The sequence below is a fragment of the Nanorana parkeri genome, unplaced genomic scaffold (genome assembly GCF_000935625.1).
Source record: "Nanorana parkeri isolate BGI_ZX_2015 unplaced genomic scaffold, ASM93562v1 scaffold54, whole genome shotgun sequence".
NCBI lineage: Eukaryota > Metazoa > Chordata > Amphibia > Anura > Dicroglossidae > Nanorana > Nanorana parkeri.
In genome coordinates this window covers 2210097-2237173 of record NW_017306322.1, presented here as the reverse complement: position 1 = coordinate 2237173, position 27077 = coordinate 2210097, and the positions used below count along the sequence as shown (strand labels likewise).

General features: G+C 42.4%; 1 protein-coding gene across 1 annotated transcript; it reads right to left on the bottom strand.

The window, feature by feature from the left end:
- Positions 1–5213: 5213 nt before the first annotated feature.
- On the bottom strand, positions 5214–6818 carry LOC108803814 (E3 ubiquitin-protein ligase TRIM39-like). The gene has a single exon (XM_018575618.1). The coding sequence runs from the start codon at positions 6816–6818 to the stop codon at positions 5214–5216; it is 1605 nt and encodes a 534-aa protein (XP_018431120.1).
- Positions 6819–27077: the final 20259 nt, after the last annotated feature.

Sequence of the window (27077 nt, the reverse complement as noted above, 5' to 3'; positions counted from 1 at the left end):
CCACCAGTATGTGCAATTGCAACTGCGTGTCATATATCAGTGAATAACCGTGAACTGGTAAATACACTCCGTCACAAGTATGGGTAATAAATAAGTGAAATAATAATAAGGTGATTAGTTCTGGAGGTGAAGTTCTATTAATAGTTGTGTAAGGAAAAACATGTGTGGTGCTTAATCGTGAATGGGTAAACAACGGGTACACATCATTTAGTTTGTCTACTAGTCTGGAATGAACACTAATAAACCGTGAAACAATGTGTTAAATATCAGAGTCTCTCCTTGGTGTAATACTGTTTGTAACATTAAATGTGACTATGTGTCATTTCCCACCAAGGGTTGGAGATTGATATATCACTTGTGTCTGTGGCAATTAAATAATAAACCTGTGAATACAGTAATACCTTGGTTTACGGGCATAATTCGTTCCGGCAGCATGCTTGTAATCCAAAGCGCTTGTATATCAAAGCGAATTTCCCCATTGGAAATAATGTAAATTCAGATGATTCGTTCCACAACCCAAAAATATTCATATAAAAATGATTACAATACTGTACTGTACTATAATATAATACAAAATATAAAGACAAATAAACCAATTACCTGTACCTTCGTGGCCGGTGTGAGGGAGACAAGAGAGAGGAGGATTATTGTGTAGGACGACTTTCACTATCACTAACGGAATCTCTGCTATCTCTCGGCTCAATTGAATCTTTTTCATTTTGTGAAACCTTAACAAGGAATCTATTCAATGTGACATTGCATTGTCGTTAAACAGACTCATCGCTCGCACTGCTACTTATTCGGGTGGTGCTTTTCTACAAAATTTTGCTCTTATTGCAAGACATTGCTTGTATATCAAGACAACATTTTTCAGAAATGTTTGCTTGTCTTGCAAAACACTCTCAAACCAAGTTACTTGTAAACCAAGGTATTACTGTATATGAAAAAATATGGTATTATAGGTCAAATATGGATGGGACAGGTGAGGGGGGGCACTCCTTGTACACCACTAAGGTGTTGGATGCATTGATTTAAATATTAGAAACTGCAAGGGGAGTCGGCACCCGAATGTAATCCTACATCTAGGGTATAATCACAACCAATAATCTCAAAAAGACAAAGTAGGTCAATGTCCTATGACTGCAAATAAGTCCTCACGTAAAGTCGATCCTGGTATCGGCAAAAATCAATCAACCAGTCATCTGTTTCCCCCCAACCTTTGAATAATAGTGTATGGGGGATATTATTACTCATCTGTCCTCCTAGGTTTGTCCTGGGATTCCCTGAAGAAATGAATTAATTTTAAAAGAGTCTCTTCAACAATTCTTTGTAGTTATAATATCTCGTCCATTTCCGTGCTCTGTATCCGAAAAACCGGGTTGGGCGTCCACCTTTCATTTCCCTCCGGTTAACCCCTCCTGCACCGCATAGGCCGCGGTATCCGTGCACCGGGGTTTGTCCAGACAGAAGCAGGGTATAACAGACAAAGAGAAAGCTCCTAAGTGCAGCGATTAAAAAAATATTTATTGTAAACCAAAATTTCTGCACTTACAAGAACAGAGAGTATAAAAGCGTTGAGTGGCAGGAGCACTTGACTTTTTCAAAATACCCTTTTGAAAAAGTCGAGTAATATTGGCTCTGTCTCCCACAGACCACCGTGCTCGTATGGCCGAGTGCTCCTACCACTCAACGCTTGTATACTCTCTGTTCTTGTAAGTGCAGAAATTTTGGTTTATAATAAACACAAGCAACCCACTGCAAATATTTTAGGCAAACTGTACCCAAATAAATGAATATCAGATTGCAATTGGCTGGGATAGAATCACAGAAAACACGTGTGGTTGCTATTATCAATGGGTCCCGTCCACGTTCATTTGCTGATAAGGTCATTCCGATGGGCATTTGTATAAGCATGGTTGACGGATGCTTGATACCCACATGCTTATGTGAATGCTTATCTGAATGACCATGGCTTCTATTTTCAAAAGAAAATGCTATAACATGATCCACTTCTCAATCTTTCAGTTCCTTTACTCAATTTGCAACAGCTCCTTCTCTATGGTTATAACCTCATAATTTCAAAACACTGGAAGACATTCTAATACTTTTGCGAGATGTGAAACATCTTTTAGTTCCATCACAAAGCAATGCTGACATTAAGGTTTTCTCTTTAATTAAAAAAAAACAATATAGCTCATCACTATAATCACAAACCATTCTGGCAAATTAGATGAAGTGTAAGCTTAAAGGAGAACTATGAGGTGAGTGAAAATCACTCAGTCTCATAGTTCGAGCCAACGTGTGACAATGAAACTGTCACACGTCGGCTCAATAGATCGGGAAGTGAGCGAACACATAGTGCCGCTCGCTCACTTCTCGATCATCTCCCTGCAGAGAGCCGTGACTGTCACTCACGGCTCCCTGCAGGGATTCCCCCCCCTCCCCTGTCCGATCCTCCAGCACTGACTGGCGGAACGGACGGGTCCCGCTGGCTCTGCCTCTAGATAGGCAGAGCCAGCTGTCCATCATGCACTAATGTCGGGATCCGTCCCGGCTGCGGCGGCCTCAGTATACTGCGAGCTGTAGTTCGCGGTATACTGAGCTTTGGGTCACGGGAGGACGCTAGTTTGTGTCCTCCCGTGACCCTGGAGAGAACTATGGGAAAAAGCACTGACAATAGTTCTCCTTTAATATGTTTAAACAAGACATCTGCCGTAATACAATTTAGAACTAATGTTGCAGATCGAGCTGAACAAGCAACCTACACAATCACCAGAGAAACGAGGCCTGCATATAAACTAGGGATGCACCGATACCGGTATTTCAGTATCGAGTACGAGTACCGATATATTTTTTTTCAGTACTCGCCAATACCGAATACTGATACCGAAAGCCCCATTAAGGCAGCTGGGTGGCGTGTTCACATTAGAGGTGAGGAGATTAAGGGGGGATATGATTTCCATGTACAAAATGTTTAATGGTGGTAGCAACATTAGCGATAAACTGTTTAAAATTAACTCCGTTACAAAAACTAGAGGCCATCACCTAAAATTGGTGGAAAAAAAATTCCAGCACAAGGGGCTAAGGGGGTTCTTCACAGTAAGATCAGTTAGGGTCTGGAACTCACTGCCACAGGCGGTGATTTCAGCAAATAATGTGGAATTGTTCAAGAAACTTTTGGACGATTTCTTAAGGGACCGTAATATACAGGGGTACGGGTACTCCCAGAATGAGATCCTAATAGGTTGGACTTGATGGACTAATGTCTTTATTCAACCTCAAATACTATGTAACTATGTGTAATGACTCGCCACCGACTTCCTGATTAGCCGGGAAGCCAGGTGGTGTGTAAAGACTCGCCACCTGGCTTCCCGATTAGCAGGGAAGCCATCCTCATGCTTCTAGTCACTAGGTTATGAGAAAGCATGGAGCCGGCTTTCTGGCCAATCAGGAAGCCGGACACCGTGTAATGACGCGACGCCCGACTCCCTGATTGGCCGGGAAGCCGGTTTGCTTATCATGAGGTGACGAGGGAGCATGAAGCCGGCTTCACGGCCAGTCAGAAAGCCGGACACCACGTCATTACACGGCGCATGGCTTCCTGATTGGCCAGCTTCCGAACAATCAGGAAGCCAGGCATCGAGTCATTACACACTGCCCGGCTTCCTGATTGTCTGGGAAGCCGGCTCCATGCTCTCTCGTCACTTGTATCGGGCTAGGCATCGGAGCATTTGGGTGAGTACGAGTACACGCCCAAATACTCGGCATCTGCACCGATACTAGTATCAGTATTGGTGCATCCCTAATATCAAACTAGAAAAAATGGTACATGCATGAATCTATAACCGGCCTTTCTAGCAGGGCGCACATTGGGAAGGCTTACAACAATACAAAACACAAAAATTCCCCAGCCTCAACCTGCCAGCTAGCCTGCAACCAAACAAGTAGCCCTGTCAACAGTATGCGTTAAAATCAGAGGTTTTACTTGCACAAACTTTTGGCCAAAAATATGTAGAAGCCACACTGCCGCGCCAAGGCACCTCTGCAAAGTGTGGTCCTAACTCTATGTACCCGAGTCTCCAAGTGTGAGCATATTAATGAAGTTGATAAATTACATGCAGGTGTACCTGGAGGTAGCCAACTCATCCTAATAAGGTGCAGGGACGCACTGGAGGCCCAGCAACCAAAAATGCAAGCCTTCCCAATGTGCGCCCTGCTATAAAGGCCGGTTATAGTACCATTTTTTCTAGTTTGACTATTTTTGGTTTGGGGGACGCACTGGAGTCCCAGTGGGCATTTTTGGTTGCTAGAGTAGAGTAGACAGTGTAGATAATAGTATAATCTTCTGGTGCAAATTTCTAAAATTGTGAGAACTTTTGCTACTGTTGGCATAACATGTTGGAATACCATTGGAGAATTCTTTAAAGTAGTATCAAAGTCTCAATATTTTTTTTCAATAATAAATTCAGATCAAATAAATATACATTGCCCAGCAAAGTATTTCTTTACATTTTTAGCCAAACACTTACAGTCATTATGTTTCCAAACAGCTGGCTCCTTCTCTCTCTGCTACACTGCCCTAAACTTCCTGACCAAGGGAGAGCACAGTCTCAATCAGCTGTCCATCTACTAACTTGGAGAAGGGAGGAAGGAGGGTCAGGGAGGTGGGGAGTGTCTTGCTTTGCTGTGCCTGTGTGTTTGTGGAGACCTACACAGCTTACTAACACACACAGGGGTGGCTCCGTAGGATCCTGCAAGGGAAAGGAGCCACCCTAAAACAGGATATCAGAGCCAGTGCTCAGGGGAACAGCTGATTCTGAAAGAAACAAAAACTTTTAAACACTATGAAGCAGCATTCATTTAAAGTGATTTTTATCAGCATTTGAAATAGCTTAAACAATTTGACTTTAATATCACTTTTACATTGAGTCCATCTGCAAATAAGTCACAGGTAGCCATAGGAACCTAAATTTTACTATTTATACTGTATGTGTTATGGTAACCTACAGCACATTGCAATAATTAGTACTGTTTGCATTATTATTGTTTAAATTATAACAAGTATTCGGAACCTGGAAGTGTTTTATTTGTTCCCCCTACAGATGCAATATTTCCCCATCTGGTTTTAAAACGCAAACTTGAAAGCCGAGATACAGAGCTGCCCTGGTAAGGCTGTCAATACATTTTGCCCATATGTGAGGATTAGGTGGTTCTCACATATCCTGATTATCCCTACATATCTTTATATTACCTCCCCCTACCCACAGTACAGCATGGAGGGGCTCAGTGAAGGTGACATTGAAGGTGTAGAGGTGCCGTATCAGGGTACACATGTCATAGAAGGAGATCTGACCAGCCTCATAATCCAAATATATCCTGACTCTTTTACTGAAGAGCTTGCCAGGTAACCGGATCCAATTCCTATCATATAACACCGAATACTGGTTATTCAGCCAAGATTTGTGCAAACCCCAAGACTTGTTATTCCACCCAATCTCTGAGTGACACCCTTTCCTGTTAATACTAGGGTAACACATCCCAATACTCCAAACTTGTGATCTCTCCACATCCACTTCCCAGTAATGTTGCCCTGAGGAGAAACTCTGAGTGCTTAACACCTGAGCAGACTGAAATCTCTCTGGTCTTTCTGGGTATTTATGGGTAAAGACCGAGTAGGATACAGTTTTCCTGTTATATGATATACAAAGATCATTTCCAGCTGTGTTTACATCTAGTGTAATGTCTGTATCCTGTGGCAGTCCCGACATTTTCAGGGCAGACCAATTACTTGGCCTTCCAGGCTGGTGGTGTGTGTCTTGTATGGTTGAGGCTGGTTGGGGGACTTCCTGAACTAGTACAGCAATGTTGCTACTGTTGTCCTCTGTACTAAAATGTGGATATACATATGCGCCTGTATGTTTCTGCACATTTACCCCAGACATTATATCAGATAAACCCGTTTGTAATATCTGTGAAATCACAGCCATATCCAGATCCCCTTCATCATGGAAGAGTTTACCATGTCTCTGTCTCTCTTCATTATCTCCATCCTCAGCATCACACAGGTCACCTGTATCAGATTCCTGTAAGACAGTCAGTGGATCCATCATGTTAAACAACTCCTCAATGTGATGCATCTTCTTGGACAGCTCTTCCTTTTTTCTTTCCAGTTCCTGGATCACATTCATTATGGAGAATGAGACCCGATTGGCCTGCCCGGAGATCTCACTTAGTACTTTTCCCTCCAGTACTTTCAGCTGTCTCCTAAGGTCTCTGAAAAGGGCAGTGACTTTCTCTTTGCCACTAGCTGATTTTTCTTCGATTTTTCTCCTGTGTTTCTGCAGACTCTGGATTCTTTCCTCCGTCTTTCCTCCCTTTGTCAGCAGTTTCTGCAAAACTTTCCTCATTTTATTTTTTTTCTTTCCAGAGGCCTCCTTTACTGACTCCATCTTATGGCCTGCGTGTTCTCCAATGAGACAGCAGGACACACAGACACAGGTATCATCCTCTATGCAGTAATACTCCAGTAGCTTCCTGTGGATGCAGCAGAAGACCTCAGACTCCTCCTGATCTGACTGAGTAGACAGAAAATTATCCACTATGTTACGCAGTTTCATGTTCCTTTGCAGTGCAGGCCGCTCCTGAAACTCATCTCTGCATTCAGGGCAGGAATATCCTCTAGACCCCCCCTGTGTATTCAGGACACAATCTATACAGACCTGGCAGAAGTTGTGCCCACATTTCAGCATGACAGGATCTGTATAAATGCTCAGACAGATGGAACATTCCAACTCTGCTTTCAAATTAGCAGATGCCATCGCAGTCAATAGTAGAAAGAAATGAAAGTGAAAGTGTATAACGCTTGAAATCCAGATAGACTGGTTTGCATGTGTATCGCACAGGGCAAGGCTGAGTTAATTGGTGACTTGCATGTCTGTTCGTGTTTACTCTTTGTATAGCCAGAGTACAAGGAATGGCAATAGCTATAGCGGCGTGTAATTAGTGGGGAGACAGCAGAGAATACAAAAAATAGAAAGTATGATAGAGTAATGTAAGTAGGGGGACAGCAGAGTATGGGGGACTGTAGTGAGTATGGAAGTGTACAGTCAGTGGGAACACCGTAGAATGCTGTGAGAATGATGGAGTAAAGTCAGTGGGGAGACAGCAGTAAGTATAGTGCAATACATTCAGTGGGTAGGCAGCAAAAAGAGGTAATGGCAGTGACTGTAGTAAAGTATATTCAATGGAGAGTGAGAAAAGTATGTTAAACTGCAGTGATTATAGTAGAGTGCATTCAATGGGGAGATGCAAGAGTTTTGGATTCCATAATAAGTGTAGTAGAGGGCAGTCATGGTAGGCTTCAGTGAGTATAGTACACTGTAGACAGTGTGCAGACAGCAAAGTACAGTAGACCACACTAAGGGGCTGATTTTTAAAGGGCTCACGAGGGGGGCGTGGCCGCGATGTGAGAGGGAGCGCACGTGTCGGGTGAAGCTCCGCTGCCTCCGCTCGGGAAATCCTGAACTATCTCCTGCCTACCGCACCATTTGACCGGTCCAGGTCCCTCACCCTGTGCTAGACTCACCTGAGCGACGATCTATGTCCGCCAGGTCCCGCAGACGTGCCGCAGCGCTGAGACGATCCACCCGGAAAACGAAGGGCTCAGGTGGGGGAAAGGCCGGCGCCATCTTGAACTCCCCTGTGCTTGTCCCTGGGCCTCTCCTGCCGCTGCTCAACATGGATGGGGATAACGTGGAGGGGGTGAGTGAAGGGCCATCACGTACACCTACTACTGGGGAGCCTGAGCCACATACCCCAGGAGCTGCGGGGACATCTGCTATCCTGGCTGCGATTGAGGGGTGCCAGGTCACTCTCACTGCCAAAATAGACCACCTGGCTGCTGAATGCACCCTGATACGCCATGACTTAGACAAAATTCGTTCACGCTTAACCACGGCAGAAACGAGGGTGTCGCAGGTGGAGGACACGGTGCAGGGCCATAATGCTGCGATTACTGATTTGCAACATACAGTGCGTGTACTTGCTGCAAAGGTGGATGACGCGGAGAACCGCATGAGGAGAAATAATGTGCGCATTATTGGAATACCAGAGGGGGAAGAGGGAACGGATGCGGTACACTTTGCTGAAACCCTGTTTAAAAAAGTTCTGGCGCTTGACACATTGCCCCCTACATTCGTGGTGGAACGGGCGCACCGGGTGCCCACTGGCAGGGCAATACCTGGAGCCCCCTCGCGCCCCTTCTTGGCACGCCTCCTGAACTACAGGGACAGAGACAGGATCCTGGCTGCAGCTCGCAAGTCCCCTGACGTGTGTTGCGGTAACGCGCAACTTCGGTTCTTTCCTGATTTTTCAGCAGAGATCCAGAAGCGAAGGAGGTCGTTCGTGGATGTGCGTCGCAGACTTCGGGAGAAGGGGATCCAATATGGCATGTTTTATCCAAGTAAACTACGTTGGGTGGGGGTGTGGGATGTTAATACTAAGTATGTACCCCTACTGCTGTAGGTGATTGTTGTTAATGTTGTTATATGCAAAACTGTTGTATGCAAAACTGAATAAAAAGTACTTTTCAAAAAAAAATAAAGGGCTCACCCTGCATATAGCTGGCAGAACACCATTTGCACAGCATTACTGCCATCCAAGCCGAGGAGCAAAATAATTTCCCTTTATAAATCAGCCCCATGTGTTTAGAGGACAGCCAGTGTGAAGATGACACATTATGGTAGAGTGCAATCCGAGGATAAAAAAGCTGGGTGCAGTAGACCACAGTAAATGTAGTAGTGCAGTCAGTGGGGAGATGGCAGAGTATGGTCCAGTGCAGTGAGATAGCGGAGTATGGAAGTGTATGCAGTGGATTCAACTTAAACCAAAAAATTCACATTGGTAAAAAAAAAATATACAGTCACTACCATACAAGTATAAATAAAGAAAATTGCTATAAACACTCATTGCCATGCATAGAACAGGCATATTTCAGCAGAATACTCTGTTACGCAATCCTGTATAAAATAACTAGGATATTTCCTGCTTGTAATGTTGTATCAAATTACTCAGAATGACATGTACATTGACTCCAATACATGTAATTTGTCTTAGAGTTACAGTTCCTCCAGTGGCAAACTTCTATAGACAGTGGGTGGAATTTATCAAAACTGGAGCAGTTGCCCATGGCAACCAATCAGCTTCTCTCTTCAGTTTGCTCAGGTAAGATTTGAAAATTAAACAGAGAAGCTAGTTGCAGTGCAAATCTGCTCCAGATTTTGTCTGCTCCAGTTTGGATACATTTCCCCCTTTGTATTTTGCCAGTTATTAACATGCATGTTACTGTAGAATGATAAACGTTTTGGCAGCTATAGCTTGCTTACTGTGCCTAATTACTAGACTAGTTGTATGTCATATACACAAAATCATTTTAACACAGGCATCCCAATCTGAAAAAAATCATTTCAGGGAGGTGCCCTCTCCCCCACACCCCACCATCCACGGGGGTGGGGGATTGGGGGTGGAGAGCACCTCCCTGAAATGATGGCAATAGCAGAGGAGCTAATGCTTCCCTTGCTATCTGCTGTTTCTTTTTCTTTCGTATTCTGACAGCTCCTGCCGTCAGAATAAAAAAACAAAACAATAGACAGCATGGGAATGAATAGCTAGATTGCTATTGGCTATTTCAATTTGCAATAGCCAGTAGCAGACTGGCAATTGCACCCGCCCACTGCTGCCCACCCATTAGGGTGACATTAAACTCAGGAGTTAAATCTTAAAAATGCATTCAGCCACTGCTCCAAGCTCTCTCCTGTGATGGACTACAATCTCAATACAAATTAGCAAACTAATCCTGAGATTGTAGTACATCACAGGAGCAAGCTTAGAGCAGTGGCCACTTTACAACACACACAGGGATCCTGGGGAACAAAAGTAGCCACCCTCAATTCAGAGATGATTTGAGGATCTAAAGCTGAGTGATACACAAACAAGATGCAATATTGTTAATAGTTAAGGTACTTTAATGCATTTTTAAGATGTCATTCCTGAGTTTAGTGTCACTTTAAGTCTCAGAAGGTTTACTATTGCAGTTAGAACGCTTATTTCTAATGGTGTCAATCTTTTACGTCTTGTCCTGGGACTGTTTCAGTTTCCCAGTTTGCACTGCTTTCTGTCAGGCACAGATTAGTATATGTACCATTAAAATACAGATTCTGGTGTCATCGTTTCTATTCCATTGCCCTTAGAAAATCACTGTATCAATCATACCTGTATATGGGTTACTTACATTGCTTTTCTTTGCAGGTCTTCTCCTTTTCTGTGGAACCTCAGCTTGGTCCTTGCAGCTCTCTAGAGACATCCTTTTAAACCCATTTGGGAGATTCCCTTTCTGAAATCACAGACACTTATCAGCTATGAAGTTTTCACTTGGATTATGTCTGGGAGTGCTACACTGGTCATTTTTTTACACAGTAAAGCGGCTCTAAACCTGCAATTCCCACTTGGCATCACAAGGTGGCACTGTGACCTAATGTACCATTTAATATGTTGGAGCTATGTAAATCTGTGATGTACACCACTCTAGGTCCCAGAGCAATTCTCTACTCTTCAGAAGTGGCACCATATTTTTGTGCAAGCTATGTTAACATCAATGTCGAGATCCGCCCAGCTGCGTGAGTGCCAGCTGTACCCGCCCCCTCCCCCGTCCATTCCGCCGGTCAGCGCTGGCGGATCGGAGCATGGAGAGGGGAATCCAGCCCCTCCCCTGTCACGGCAGAGACCCGTGATAGGATCGAGAGGTGAGCGAACCCGGTATGTGTTCGCTCACCTCCTGATCTACTGAGCCGACCTGTGACAGTCTCATTGTCACAGGTCGGCTAGAACTATGAGGTGAGTGAAAAGCACTCACCTCATAGTTCTCCTTTAATCATGCAATTATGTGCAAGGCAAAATCCTGTTACTTTAAATTTCCCTTGCACACGATTGGGTATCAGTGAACATAGCTTAGTGAATAAGGAAAACCTAAGTGAACTTTGCAAAGTTAACATTCTTCATGTCATGGATTGGGACTCACAGGAATAAACTGGAGTCAGGTATGTGGACCCTTTCCACTACACTGGCAGGGACACTTAGAGAAAAGGCCCCAAGCAGTGTAGGCTGACTCCCAGAGCTGGAGTACAAGCAGGGAACAGAGCAGGTATGTGAATGAGGCAGTGGAAGTCAGCTTAAGCTGGAAGTTCAAATACAAGGCAGGGTGCTGCAATGCTGATTAGGTGGCATGGGATGCTGAGTAGGTGGCATGGGGTTCCCCAGGATGTGGAATCTAAGAGCCAGCAGGTATTCACCAGAGATCCTGATGGTGGAGATGGGCTTGGCAGCGTCCCGTACGGCATTGATCTTACGATCATGCTAAAAACCAGCCGAAAATCGTATGATTCTTGGCTGGTTTTCTAGCATGCTCCTTAGACAAAAGACGTGCAACCATAGTGTAAAAACGGTCGCACGTCTTCCATACACTCTGCGATTATCGGGATTTCCTGCGATTATCGTGCAATAATCGCACAGTGTATGGGCACCTTTAGAAACAGCAGGAGAGGTCGGCCGACGCCTAAAGCTTGCAGACAGGTGCAAGAGTGAGTCAGGTCCAGAGCACATGTCTGGAGGACAACAAACACCAGCACAGCCCTACATGCCTGCAGAACCAGGGGTAAGAGGTATGTATATACTTGAAGAACTACAAGTAATAGCTCAGCTGCAAGTCTGCAGCTGAACTGAGACACTTTACTCTTTTAGCAAATTAGCTCCAAAGTGTTTGTGGACAATATATGCAAACACAATGCTTTCAGATCACCTGTGAATGTTTCTATTTTTAAATCTGAAAGTAATACTCTGAATTGAACATTTCACTATGAAATATTACAAATTACCCATTGAAATTGTACCCAGATATTATAATTTAAGTTTTTATATCATCAATATGGAAGGCCATTTGCAGTACTTTGCGATGAAGGACCTAAATTGTTCCCATAATAAAATGTATACATAAATGTATTCAATTACTAATGAGCTATTTAAATAATAAAGGTAACAGTATATTTTTATACATGTCTGAGACATGTAAAAGTTTTGGGGCGATTGTTGAAAGATATACAGGTCTATACAGGTCTATTTATTAATAATCTGCAGAGCCATTTGACCTGCGAAATCCTTGAAATGTTCATCCAAAACAAAAGTTCACTGGTATAGGGCCCTGCAAATTGTTTATAAATAGACTCCTTCGTGTCTTTTTTTTCTTGACATTCAGCTTTAATGTCCCTATTGGAAACACTCAGAGCAATAAAAACAAGGCAGATTTAAAAAAGAACTATGGGGTAACCTTTTTTACCCCATAGTTCTCTTTAGGGTCACGGGAGGACATACTCTAACCTCCTCCCGTGACCCAAAGCTCAGTATATAGCGAGCTATAGCAAGCTATATACTGAGAGAGCCTCAGCCAGGACAGATTCCGACAATACTGTTGAGATCCACCCAGCTGGCTGATTGACAGCGGGCTTCGCCTATCTAGAGCTGGAGGATCAGAGAGGGGAGGGTGGAATCCCTGTGGGGAGCGGTGACTGATAGTCACCAGGGCCGCTCTCTGCAGAGAGATGATTGGGAAGTAAGTGAGTGAGCGACGGTATGTGTCCGCTCACTTCCCGATCAATAGAGCCGACCTGTGACAGATTCAATGTCACATGTTTGCTCTAACTATGAGGATGAGTGCAAATCACTCACCTCATAGTTCTCCTTTAACTCTTCACCACTTTAGCTAGAACTAAAAGAAAGCAGTGCAAAGACCTTTGCTGAATTGCAGATTCAATTTACTGGAAAATGTCCTGTTGGTTACTGCCTTTTGCATACTGTTCTTGGCCTTACTAAATAAGTAAGAAAGATTTTTAAAGGGTTCCTGTGAAGTGTATACCTTGGATGAATCACAGGCTGTCACTATATTCCGACCTCAGGAGGACCTTTCTTCACCTTCTGGTACATGTGCTGATTTTGGTTAATTACCTTCTCATAGACAAATAACCCTTTTAAGTACAGTGGCCACATTTCTAGCAAGTCAAAGGTAAGCAGAAGGGCAAAAAAATCTCTGCTAAAGGGAAGGTTTTGATGACAGTAGAACAGAAGGACTGTTTACGCGGTTGGCTGGGTTATACCTACAAAGCTCTAGACCACTTCCAACACACTGCAGCTGAATAATTCCAACACAAACGTAACCAGATACCAATGCAAACTGCCCACAGAATAAAAAAGTGGTTTGGCAGGAGTCGTGCCTGCAGATGTAGTGTATGGGAGTTGGTGCGGGGACACAAGTCAGTATAGTATAGCTTACATATCTATTAAAATGAGATACCCTAATGAAAACAGGAAAGAAGACAAGGTGCCCATAGCTAAACTAAATATATCAGCTTATTAGGCAATTTTTTACCTTACTGGGTCAAAGACACTTTATTGGTGGAGAGAAAACCATTTTAACACATCAGTGTAACACCATTAAGTGTTGTGAGCACAGCACAATGAAGGCATATAGCGATAATTCACAAATCTTATGCTTCAGGACAACTGTGGTTGGCTGATGTTCAGATAACAGGTAATAAAATCCATACATTTAACATAAAAATAAAAAAAATAGGCATTCGTGAAAATCCTTAAACTGAACTCCAGGAAAATGCAAATCTACCCTTGCGGAAGGGCTCCTATTGCACTGCAAGGGTGAAATGGTCCCTTTTGTTTAGTGTACCACTAATAAGCTTTTCTACTTACCTCTCTCCCCAAGCACTCTGACACTCTGGGTTGTGGGCCGGCCCTTGGCGTCTTCACTTACAACGCAGGACCTGCAGTGTTGTGATAATGTCACAGTGTGACGAGAAGAGGCTTCTGGGTGCCGTGAATGAGAGCAGGGGATAAGGTAAGTAAAAGTGTTTTTTTAATGATACCCCTGTGCAAAAACAAGCTTTTTCCCAGAGATCAGCTTTAAGGTTCTATTTATATTTATGTTCTTGCATTTGTGCTAACACATAAAACCATGTGCTCCACAATGGTTGCTATGTGTTCATTGCACCGGTGGTGTGCTGCACTGGCCACACATATTGAAGATAGGTTTTGTTTAGTTCTTTACACTAAAGTAAAGCTATCAAGATAAAGAAAAAATAAGAGCTGCCACTGCTGACTTACTTTTGATGCACATTGAGTGACTGCCATCCTTATCCATTACTTAGTGTCCCGACACCTGATATGCACATTTGTTCCAGGTCAATGGCTCACCCTACACCATGCACCTTCAAAAGGCATCAGCAGTGGCAACTACCATACTCCTCTCTTCCTGAGAGGTCCTTTTGAAGTATCCATCAGTGCTGTCATGTGGGAGTTCAGTCCTGCAGATGAATAGAACGCAGGGGAGGGAAGGGTAGGTAAGTGTGAGCAGTACAGGGGGAGGAGTAGCATGTATAGTGTTTCAAACAAAAGATACGTTTTGTCTAGGGAATGGTAAAACTTCTGTCAGGGTTTTATTGCTATCTGCATACCCCCCTAGGTTGATTGCCACTATTTGCCCTGGTGGCCATTTTGCCATAACGACAAGTGATCCAAATCCAAAATATTACCGTGTAACCATAACAGGAGGTGGGGTTAACATTTCCAACTGTTTCGGTGAAAAACAGACTAATGGGGAATTTCCTTGGAGAGATTTCCTCTCACTTTCTGTAGCATCTCTGGAAGGGAAATTGGAAATGGATTAACAAAAAAGAAACTGAGATTTTAGCTTCTCACATTCTACCCAAGGTAAAAAAAAAGTGTAAGCTAGATGTACACTTTGATTTTCGCTTCTCCCATTCTACCCAAGATTAGAAAAAAAGTGTAAGCTAGATGTACACTTTGGGGTATATATAAAAACAATTTGCAGGGCCCTTCGCCCAGAGAATATCTTTGGACATGCATTTTGTGTGAGTAATGGCAAGAGAACAATCTTCATATATTTTCTTTTCAGGTTGAATGTACTGTGATGTAGTACTGCATTATGGTCACTAGATGGAGCTGAGGAGTATAGAGAATACGTACTTCTCACTGCTTCAGAAATTTGTAACAAAACCATAGAGGTAAATGCAGAGCAATTGGTGCTGACAAGTTTGTCACCAACATGAAACACTGCACCCAGTCAATCGCTGAGCAACTGAGGTACAGATTGCTGTACCTGTCAGCGATTCCATAAACAAGAATTATGATTTCCTTAGCAAGAATGTTTTTTTTCTTTCTTAAAAGGATACAGATCGCCCATCTGACATGGCCCTAAATGTCCCCCTAGGCAATGCTGAAGGTCTTTGCAAAACAATAACTTCTGTTTATGATGCTCAATGCATAGAGAAAACAGTATATAGGTTTTTGTATGTGGCTTCAAATCATTCTTGATTTTATATTTTGTTCAGTTGAACTGCGAAGCTTACTAATTGCAGAGAGTATGAAAATGAAGCAGCTAAAACACAATTAATCATAATAGATGTGGCCTTGCTATACAGATAAAAGTCTGTAGGAGTTTATCAGAATAGTGACAAGAAATGTATTATTTTGGGAGGTAATTAGGGAAACAAGCTGATTGTCTCCTGTGTAGAAAGATACAGAGTTAAAAATAGACTCATGTGGGATAGAAATAGTCATAAAAACAATGCAAATCTACACAAGTGGAACCACTGTATTACCCTGTACCTGTGGGAAAAAAATCTACCAATGCAGTGCTTCAAAGAAAAGACTAAAATGGTTTGAGAAGAGGAATGTTAGGGCCATGGAAGGGACGAATGGGAGTAGTGGCCCCATGGGATTGTGACACTTTCAAAGCAATAGTTTTCTATTGCAATTGGTTTTAATCCTAAATAATGGTTTTATATTAAAAGGTATTAAAGGATTATTAAACCCTAGCATATTTTTGCATCAATCTACTGCTAGCAAGCACATAAAAAAAAAGTTTACAAAAGGCTTAAAACTTACCTGTGTCTCCGGCCGCTTGCTCCCATCTGAAGATTGTCGGGTGGCTGCAAAGGAGCATGGGGCAGGCGCAGACGCAATTCAGATCTTCGGCCAGAAAGACAAGGAGAGGCACAAGGTAAGTCAATGGAGGCAGCGTGCACCCACACAGGCTCCGTGGGACAGGTAGTGCCTGGACGTCTTTGGACTTGCTTCCCGCCTTCCCTCCCAGATCTTGTGCTTTTTGCGGTCATCGTTTTGTGGTAATGTCGCCCAGTGGTCTGGTGAGTGGTATTTTTTCAATGACTCTTCACTCGAGTCTTTTGACTGAGCATTATTGGACTGTCTTTTGGTAAAAAGTTTTTTAAATGGTTAATAAAGTTATTGTTATTTAAAAACCCAATAAAGGGATGGCGGCCCTATTTTACCCATAATATGTTGTGGAGTCAGTTATTTCCAGTTTTATAAATATAAAGAGGTTAATAACAATGAGTGGAGGTATTGTTTTGTTTATGGGGTGTACGATCCCATGTGTTGCAGGCCAGGAACTATATTTTGTTCATAGGTTGCTTTCAGTGTGTTTGTTTATCTTGCTATCTGGAATTATTGTCTACAATGTGTCAGGTATGTCTCCACAATCCTGATTAAAAGAAAACAAACGCTACCATTTACCAGGGTAGAATAAGGGGCAACTGCACCTGCAGACCCCTTTGGTTTTGACAAATGAGGGTCAGCACTGACAATGTTAGAGGGCTTCCTTCAAGGAACCGGTATTGAGAGAAATGTGGAGGCTTGCAGTAATTCCCCTTTGTAGGAAAAAGCTTTTCCTTGAGCAGTCCCTAGTTTAAGTCACTAAGCCTGAACAAGCACACAAATTAGAAAGTCAGGACTAACATTTTTTTACTTCTTCCAGGTAAGGGAAACAGAAAATGTCAAAGGCCTTGGAGCAACATGACAGCCAGGCAACGAGCAGGAGCAGCCTACACATTTCTTGCAGTATAGGTTTTATTTCAGTCTCACACAGAAGGAAATGGTCCTGGTGCACCGTTACCGCCATTGAATTCATGTTCTGTTGCACATAAACCGTCATTTTCTCAGAGGAGGAAACAAGGGATAATTAAGCTGCCGAAATGTCAAGGCTGCCCGACAATGCTTTTTCCCATTAATTAAGAATGAGTGAAGTCAGAACTGTTTGCTGGCAAACTTGATTAACACAGTGAATTGGTACAGTGAATAGAAATAGGACATATCAGTTCACTTCCTATACAGAGCTCACCCGTGGACAACAGTATAAGACAGAGGTAGTGAATTCAAATTCAAGGAGGTCCGGTGAGTAAAATTTTCATCAAGCAGAGGTTTGAATCGAGTTCCAGACAGAATGGTCACTCAGTCCATGCAGGACCGGATTTACTCTCCCTGTCGCCCCAAGGCCAGGTTCTGCGGTGCCCCTACTCAGCGGCGGAGGACGGAACCAAAGGAGAGAGGAAAGTGCAGGGGGGAGGGGGAGAAGGCTGCACACTGTTTACATGTGAAATCGGCGAGTTCACATGTAAACGAAAAATCGGCTGCCTCACCCTACATTTAGTCCTGCTTGTACAAAGCAGGACTGAATTTAGAGAGGGCAATTTCCCCACAAGGACACCGCTGCCGCCCCTCTGCGCCCGCCGCCCCGAGGCCGGGCCTTGGTGGCCTTGTGGGGAATCCGGGCCTGAGTCCATGTCTGTACCGTGGTCCACCAGTTAGGCTGCATTCACACCAGCAGCTGCACTACAACACACAGCTGCTGGTGTATGTTCCCAGGCAGAGTGCTGATGCGCCAATCCCAGCGCATATGTGTTCATTCGAATCAGATGGCGGGGCGGCAGGGTTAGTTTTACATTTTTTTTGTTGTTTTACTTTTCTGCCTATCACCTATTTTATTTCTTTGTTCGTTTAACTGTTTCTATCACAAAGGGGCTAACAAAACCTATGTGACAGCATTTGGAGGTGATATGTTCTCATTATGTAGATAATGATATTAGGAGTCTATTAGGCCGCTGCTGTATCCCCTGCCCTCCTACAGGAATGTGCTTGATAGTCTGTTTACACAGCACTTTAGCCCAGTTTTGACAGCTCTGAAGCATGAAGAGCTGAGAGCACAGTACTCCCTGCTTCATTCAGCACAGAGCAGATTGGGGAATGGATGTTCCTCGGTCTGCTCCCACTCTTCATCCTGACACTGTTTGCTGTGGTCTCAGGCCCCCCAGAGGAGTGGGGGACCCAGAAACCATGGCAGTGTAGTGCAGGGACGGGGCGGGCCCACACAATAGCAGACTAGTACAAGTGATATGGGTGGCTGTACAGTGTCCGTGTGCGGACATTTAGTGACACCCGGTATAGGGCATCCACTGTGTTACATCAACAGGGACCGTCTAACCCCTCACCTCTCTATCCAAGCTAAACAAAAATAAAAATAGTTTGGAGAAGGATTTTAAAATGTCAAGGCCTACTAGACCACATAAAGATACATAAGATACACCTTGCATTGACCCTAAGGCAAACCTAGTACGTTCTAAAATATCTCCTTTACTGGTTTCCAACCTGGTCCCAGTTTATATAACAGCTGCAGTCGGTGGCTTTCTGCATGGATTAGTTTAACACTATATTACAGTATGTAATCAGTACTGTGTACAATGTAAAATGTTTGCTACATTATAGTTACGTGCAGCCTTCAGAAGCCACTAATGACATTGTAAACGTATCTTTACACAGCAAGTAGTTAAAACTGTGATTTTCCATAAAAAAAATACAAAAAGTTATACTGGACAAACATTTGTTGAGAACCACATCAGGTAACCCTGGATTTTCTGTATTCTTTAAACAAGGCTCAAATCCAGTGGATGTTCATAGGATATTCAATTAAATTACAGTATGACATATTGGGGGGAATTCATAAAAACTGACAGAATCTGGAGCATAAGCCAATGGCAACCAATCAGCTTCCCTGTTTCATTTTCAAAGCTTAACTGAACATACTGAAGTAGGCAACTGTTCCAGATTCTCTCTACTCCAGTTTGTATGGATTTCCCCCATTGTATTATTATATGTATGTGTTATTACGTTAAAAATATTCTAAAGAATTTAGTAAATCACTTTTGGGTGTATCCGAAACTATGTATAATTGTTTATAGAACATTTGCATGAACATATTATTCTGTGTGCCTCCAGCTTTCACATGGCAACAAGCAAAAGGCGCATATTTCCTAACAGACCAAATATATACTTCAAAAGTTTTTGTAAGCACGCATAACAGGACAAGGCAGTAACCCCCCCCCCACACACACACAAAAATAGATTATTTTGCCGCCTTGTGATTCTGCCTGCAAAGCATGAGGTGTCAGCATTGGAAATTGTAGAACAGTGCTACCCCACTTGGACTCAATGACAAACTGCAATACAACTATGAGGAATTATAAAGAACAACTGTAGCAATGATCATTTGGGGGCATATACCAAGTTATTTGTGGGATTAAATCAAAACAAAACTGTGCAAAAAAATGTTTTATCACAACTCCTACTTGTGTAGCTATGAAATGCCTTTTGTAATAGAGTGCAGGACTCTGGAATTGTCATTAGAAGAGGCCGATGGTAGCACCACTTACATGCATTGTTACAGAGATCACAGTAGAGGGAAGACAAAACAGAGAGGGAAGATAAGCATCCCAAAACAAAGTATTTCAGAGGCATAGGATGTGCAGTGCAAATTCAGGCCGCTTTGGTTACAAGGAAATCTTCAGGAGAATCGGGGGAAACTGAAACAGATGCCAGAAAAGATAAAAGGTGCTCAGCTCTGAGTAACAGAATTTATAGCAGTTTTTTACAAGGTAAAAAACCCAGTAAAATGTATTTTCCCTTTTTTTAGTCAGGTAAATATCAAATAAAATATTAACAAAAAATGCATATAAAATACTGCATATTATTTTATGATGCAGCCTTCTATCAAGCCAACAGGTGGGGCTTGAGTCTCTTTCCCACATGTGAAGCATTGTATCATGTATCAGTACCTGTGCTGAAAGAAGCCCTTTGTTTACGGATCCTAATGGTTTAATTTACTGAAGGAGTAGAGACTGTTCACTTAGTAACATAATATTCACTTTCTTTCCAAAGTTCATTTTGCAAAGTGAGTGCTTACTTTATACTTTACCATTGGGTCTTGACAAGGCTTCCACATATATCTGCAAATATACATCTGTTTTAAAAGCAAATTGTTGAAAGAGTATAGAAAACATTTTTTTTTTGTTGGCTAGCAGGGACATTTATGTATTGTATTTTTATGTAAAATGCCTTGTCAATTTTTGTTTTGGATTTGGTGGAGGGACATACTTCAGGTCTTCAGCTGCTGTTGAGCTTCTTGTACCTTAAAAGAGAACTATGGGGTAAGTGTTGGGGTAAACACTGTTCAGTAGTGTCTTAGGACTATTTCCCGTGCGGCCGATCGCACTGTGGCCAGAGGGCGTGGTCATTGAGTTCAATGCACCGCCACGCCCCCTCCCGCCCCAAAACAAAGTGAGCCGGCCGCAATGTGATCCAGTGCGTTCCTGCCCCAATCGGGCCGGAACGCACTGTGGCTGGTGTGAGCCACACCTTAGAGGTACAGATTAACACTATTGTTGCTTTGTATTCCCTGTGTTTTAATCATCTTCAGATCAAAAGGGGGAACTTTTATCTACAGTTCTACAGTATGGGATCGTTCATGTCAGCGGTTCAGAGCAGTTCGGACATTGTGTCATTAGTGTCATTGTAGACAGGACAAATGATAGAATACCATCTATTTTTTTAATCTACAGTAACACTCATTTTTTTAAACTTAGTGTAACGAACAGAAAATAAAATAATTTTTTGCAAGACAATATTATCAAAAAAGTCTTATTTGCCCTGAAAACAACTTTGTTATCTTGAAGTGGTTGTAAATGTTAAAGCTCTCCCCAGGTATTAGGTGGGGGGCACATAACCCACAATAATTCTGTTAAGTAAATACTGAAATTTATGTTCCTAGGCCTATGATTATAATAGAGGCTAAGGCTGCTAAGTCACTATTGCTGTGTACATGTACAGTACTAGGTACAATCGCTTGTTTTTTCAAGACATTATTGTGATACATGTTATAGTCATACAGTCCTCAGTATTCCTTGACTACCAGGAATGATGTACGGCGCTCCTGATGAGGTTGGTGACGAAAGGCTTTGAGTTAGCGGGTGTGTGCTGATGCCATAACTGTAGCATGTAAGCTATTGAATTGGCCTTTTTATTATGGGAATGTGAGTGTTTTAATTTTTTTTTTAATAAATACCTTTTTAACAGTTTTACACTATTGGAGTTCTCTTGTGGTTTACTTCCCTTGAGTTTCTGAGTAACGTGAGGGAAACCATGGGAAGCTGGTGAACAAGTACTGAGAAATATGAATAAGTGATTGATGGGCACAAGCACTTATGTTAGAAATTGATTCATGATGGATGGACACAAGCACTTTTTTGGTTGAAATAAGCACTTTATTCTTATTTATGATTAACAGACACAAAAGCCTTTTTGATTTAATATCACAGATTTTTACAGATTCTTAATTATAGCAATAGTTTGTGACAGAATGTGATTGATATGTGTGATGGACATTGCTGATTAGGTATATCCTGTACATATACTGTATATGCATTATTATTATTTTTTTAACACAATAGCACTTTATTTTTAACAAGTTATGAAGTTTGTTTGTATTATCCCTTATTGAGCACAGCGTGTAAGAGGTGATTTTGTATGCAAGAGTGGTGTAAACTACTTTAACACAGCAGCCGGGTACCTCAGGATAGGGGCGCAAACTATATTTACAGTATATTAATGTTATAGTCATACCTCCAGCACTATAAGATAAGGTTAGAATACATATAAAGGAGTTTGGTGTTCTATAAATGACCATGCTGGTTAACATGGCTCCCTGTAGTAATCTTCCATTTGCTGGTGTTTTGAGATAAAAGGCCAGCCAATTTCCTTATTTTTCTGCTGCTCACCGGTCTTTGGTTATAACATAAAAACTTCAGCATGCTGAGCGGAATTTCCTCCTTGGCTGATATGTCTAATTTCTGTACCATTTATGTCAACAGTTTAGTTTCTTTTTTACTTTGATTATTATTTTCAGGAAATTTGCCTTTTAGCCCAAGGTTGTCCTCTGGCCTTCCTGCAAAAGAAAGTTCAATCACAAATATTTGTTAGAAAACTAGCTGCATTCTACAGCTTACAATGATGGCAGCTTTAACATCTACCCAGCATTATAATACAGGAACTATTGTTTATTATTTTAGCACTTTCTTAGTTTTGCATTTTTGAATGAGGTCAGTCATCTTAAAATCAACATGTCCACTTTAATTGAGACCCACTAGCAGAACATTCTCATTTGGCCTTTGATTTCCTGCCACTCTTTTCTTTCGCTAGGAGTTGAGAAAAATACTTGAAGTATTAGGTAGTATTTGACCAGGGATGTGCGGTCAGGGGAGGCAGATGAGGCAGAGCCTCACCTAGTATTATGTAGGAAAAGCTGTCAGCTTCAAGTCTGAAGCGGAAAGCTTTTTGTCCATTCAGAGTAGCTTGTTACAGGTTAAACAGCAGGGAAACCTTCCAGCTGTTTAACTTGCCATGGACGGAGCGTTGCCTGTTAATTAAAGGCAGCGCTGCATCCAGCTTTTGACAGCTAAGTTAGGTTACACAGCAGCGGGCTTCCCCACTGCTTGTGTAACCTAACATAGTGAAGCCAGAGCTGCAACAGCCTCTACTCTATGTTAGAGGCTTAAGCTCCATTGGTCCAAGCTGTCCAATCGAAAACAAAACAAAACAAAAAACCGAGGACATCGATCACGATGCCTCACCAGTGACGAGCAAGTGAGGAACAGAGAGGCTCCTCCCTGTCTCCTCCCTTCTCACTCCCTCCTCTACACATAGCTTGGTGGCCGGGTTGGGGGTGGGGCTTTGGCGGACTGGGGCGGGGCTTTGACAGGCTGGGGGCGGGTGTCAGCGGACTGGGGGCAGGGCATGCTGCAAGTGGTGATGGGGAGAGACTCTTTAGTCCTGTGTAAGCTCCCAGCCTAAAGTTTTCACAACACAGGAGCTGTACATAGCTTCCTGAAACCATCACAGCACCTTGCCTCTTTAGAGCCCTCAGTCCCGATGTAAGCAGTTGGCTGTCATTTATTGTGAAGGTATGAATCTGGAGGAGTGGGCATCCATTTGCATGCAGACTGCCCTAGATAATGCACAGTGATGCAGGGGATACTAGGCCTCCAAGCTTAAAAGAACTGTTATCCAATGAATGAAAGGGGCAGCCAGGGACAATATGGGTGGGGAGGTGAGGTCTGCCCTGCATCAAGGAAATGTTGGATGTCCTGCATCAAGGAAATGAGGCATGCTCTGACTTCAGTACAGGAGAGGATACTCTACAACTGCAAAACTGAAGACCAGCCTTAGCTATAGAAGTTTGCACAGCACTGCTACCCACTGCCATCAGCTTGTAGAGAAGCCAGTTTTCGGTCTTTTACATGTACAGTATCTGTAGTTTAGCTAATATTCTGTTGAATACCCTGAAAGAAAACTGGGTTGTAGAAATACATGAAACTGTTCATATTGATATAAAAGTTTTATCAAGCAGCTGAATTTTTGCAAATCAGAGTGGCCTATGAGTATAATAGCTGCTATAGAACTAACTAACCTATTGGTGCAACCAAACAAATCAAACACAGCACGGTGAAAATCTTTCAGTATCATTGTGTTTTACAACAGGGCCTAGATTGATGTGTCATGTGACCGATTTACTTAGGCATTTTATATTTGGGTTTATATTGTGTTCTCTGAATCTAATAACATCCCTGTTTGTGTTGCTTTTAAACTAAATAAAACACAACTATTAATAGCCCCATTTGGTTATGTTTAGATGTTCTTCAAGAAAGACATAAAAGCTTGTCTTAAAATAGGCACATTTTTACTAAGAAAATGTCTACTACTCCTTTCTTACATCACCCTACTGTCATTATCTACAGCAGTTTATTTCCCAATTTAGCCGGGAAGATAGAAAAGCAACTACGTATTGATGGGTGAGGAAGGGAATGGTTCACTAATGCCGTCTTTCACTGAGTGCCATGGCCAAGCCAATGCAACCTTAGAAGAAAGGAAAATAATGTTTGTTGTTGTTAAGCACTTTGCGATCACATACAAGGCAGTATACCAATAGCCCTGTGCCCTATCCATCAGACAGCTGCAAACATTAGTAAACAGGAAGATCCAAATGGAGGAACAACCACTCTGAAGCCTCAGCCCTGGAAGGAAGTGCCCCATGTCATCTGCCCTGTCTTAGCTAAACCCAAACAACACATAAACCGTCTGACCTTGTGTGAAGTCATCTTTACCTATGGGTACAAGAAAAGTCTGTGACTAGTAGCAAACATTTCACATTGAATTGTACATATAACCCAATATAATAATAATATACGCTACCAATAAATAATAATCTATGATTATATCAATCGCACAACTCTATCAAAATATACATTAACAATCCAGTCTACAAAAGGAACGAGTTCTTATTCCAAAACAGTGTCCACCGTGACATGTCCACCTCCACCCTTAAAGGGTTATGAAACCCTCATGTTTCTTTGCATATATCTACTGCTAGCATGCAGTAGATATATGCAAAAATGTAAAAAAAAATCAAAAACCTTTTGAAACAGGAAGAATCTGAAGAGTCTCGGGCGGCCGCAAAGGATCTTGGGGCGGGCGCATGCGCAGTTCAGATGTTCGGCCGGGAGACGAGGAGAGACACAAGGTACGCCTATGGAGCAGCATGCACACGCACAGACTCCGTGGGACATCAGAGAAGAGGAGGACGGAAGAGTCAGCGCTGGATCGGAGACCAGCACCAGCGCTGCAGGGAGATCTGAAGATGACAGGAAAGAAGAAGATGATCGAATAAAGAGGCATCTTTTAAGGTAAGTCCTGACACTAACATTGGGTGGGGGGGGGGAAACAATAGCCTTTAATTTCACTTTAATTGGAAATATATATTTTGCTGTGCATACACCTGGTGCATAGAACAGGTATCACAACAATCTGCTTACCAGAATGAATGACCTCATAGAAATATAGAGGTGTAAAAGTGCTTTAGGTTAAGGAACAGCAAGGGAATTAACCAGGATCCTCTGGAGATCACCCTCGTTGTACAGACCCCCACTCATCACTCCTTCTTAACTGTGTCCCATCTTCATTATTATTCAGTTCTAACATAAAGGTATCCAATTGCTCCATATTACTACCCCAAATACAGGATGTATATAGCGCCAACAGTCTGTGCAGCGCTTTACAATATAAGGAATACATTACAATTACAGGACAATTCAAGACAAGATGGTAAGGAGGGCCCTGCCCCTGAGGGCTTACAATCTAAAAGAGGAGGGGGAAATGATACATGAGGAGGTAGTTGTGCGGGGATGAATTGTTTGAGAAATTGATATTTCGGTGGTTAGGTTGAGGTCGGATAAGCTTCCCTGAAGAGATGAGTCTTAAGGGAACGCCTAAAGGTTGTCAGAGTAGGAGATAGACGGACAGGTTGGGGTAAAGAGTTCCACAGATTCGGAGAGACTCTAGTGAAGTCCTGGAGGCGAGTATGGAAGGAGTTGACAAGGGAGCTAGCGAGCAAGAGGTCTTGGGAGGAGCAGAGGGGACGGTTAGGGTGATACTTAGAGACAAGGTTTGAGATATAGCCGGGGGCAGAGTTGTGGATGGCTTTGTAAGTGGTTGTTAATTTTGAATGTTTTCCTTTGGGCGATTGGAAGCCAGTGTAGGGATTGACAGAGGGGGTTGCAGACACTGAGCGGTTGGTTAGGTGGATAAGTCTGGCAGCAGCATTCATGATAGATTGAAGAGGGGATAGCCTGTGTAGCGGTAAGCCAATGAGGAGGGAGTTACAATAGTCGAGATGAGAGATAACAAGGGAGTGGATGAGTAATTTTGCGGTTTCATTGGTGAGGAAGGGATGTATTTTGGAGATGTTATGAAGGTGAAGACGGCAGGATTTGGATAGTGATTGGATGATTGTCCATATATCTTCCCCAAAGTATAAGAGAAGGTATGTGACGTCTAAGAATATTCTCTTCCTCCCAGCTAACCATATAATGTATAATTTGGCCACCCTGGGGGCAAACATGGCTCCCATGGCCATGCCTCAAGGTTGTACATAAGAACTATTGTTAAACTAGAAATAGTTGTACAACATGGCACATTCTAGACATTCTATGAGAAAAGTAACCTGTGTACCTGTATTTCTGTAACCTGTTAAACAATTTCTTGTAGGGCACTGATAAAATAGTTTAGTGTCTCTTGTATATGATGGGGTTGTAGCCAGTTATTTATATAACATCCTATGTAAAGAAGAACAAGGAATTCTGGAAGTGATGGTTTGCCCCCCACAGAGCCCTGATCTCAACATCATTGAGTCGGTCTGGGATTACATGAAGGGACAGAAGGATTTGAGGCAGCCAACATCCACAGAAGATCTGTGATTAGTTCTTCAAGATATTTGGAACAATCTACCTGCCGAGTTCATTCAAAAACTGTGTGCTAGAAGAATTGATGGTGTTTTGAAGGCAAAAGTTGGTCACGCCTAATACTGATTTGATTTGGATTTCTCCTCTGTTCATTTACTTTCCATTTTGTTAATTGATAAAAATAAACTATTATCACTTTTATTTCTGAAAGCATTCTTACTTTACTTTACAGCATTTTCACGCCTGCCTAAAACATTTGCACAGTAATGTATATAGATACTTACCGTAAATGGAGACTTGGTTAAGATGCCATGAGGGCCATATATTCATTTTTTTGTGATCTGATATTGAAATCATTTGGATGGTACATTTCTTGATGACACTTTATATCAAGTACCAAGTTTACATTTTTTTCCTGTGATTTTAATGTAATGCAATAATAAAAGTGTTTTGTTATATGTTATATAAAAGTATTGTGTATGAATCATGACATTTTTCACAGTGCTACATCTAAAGCCCCATACC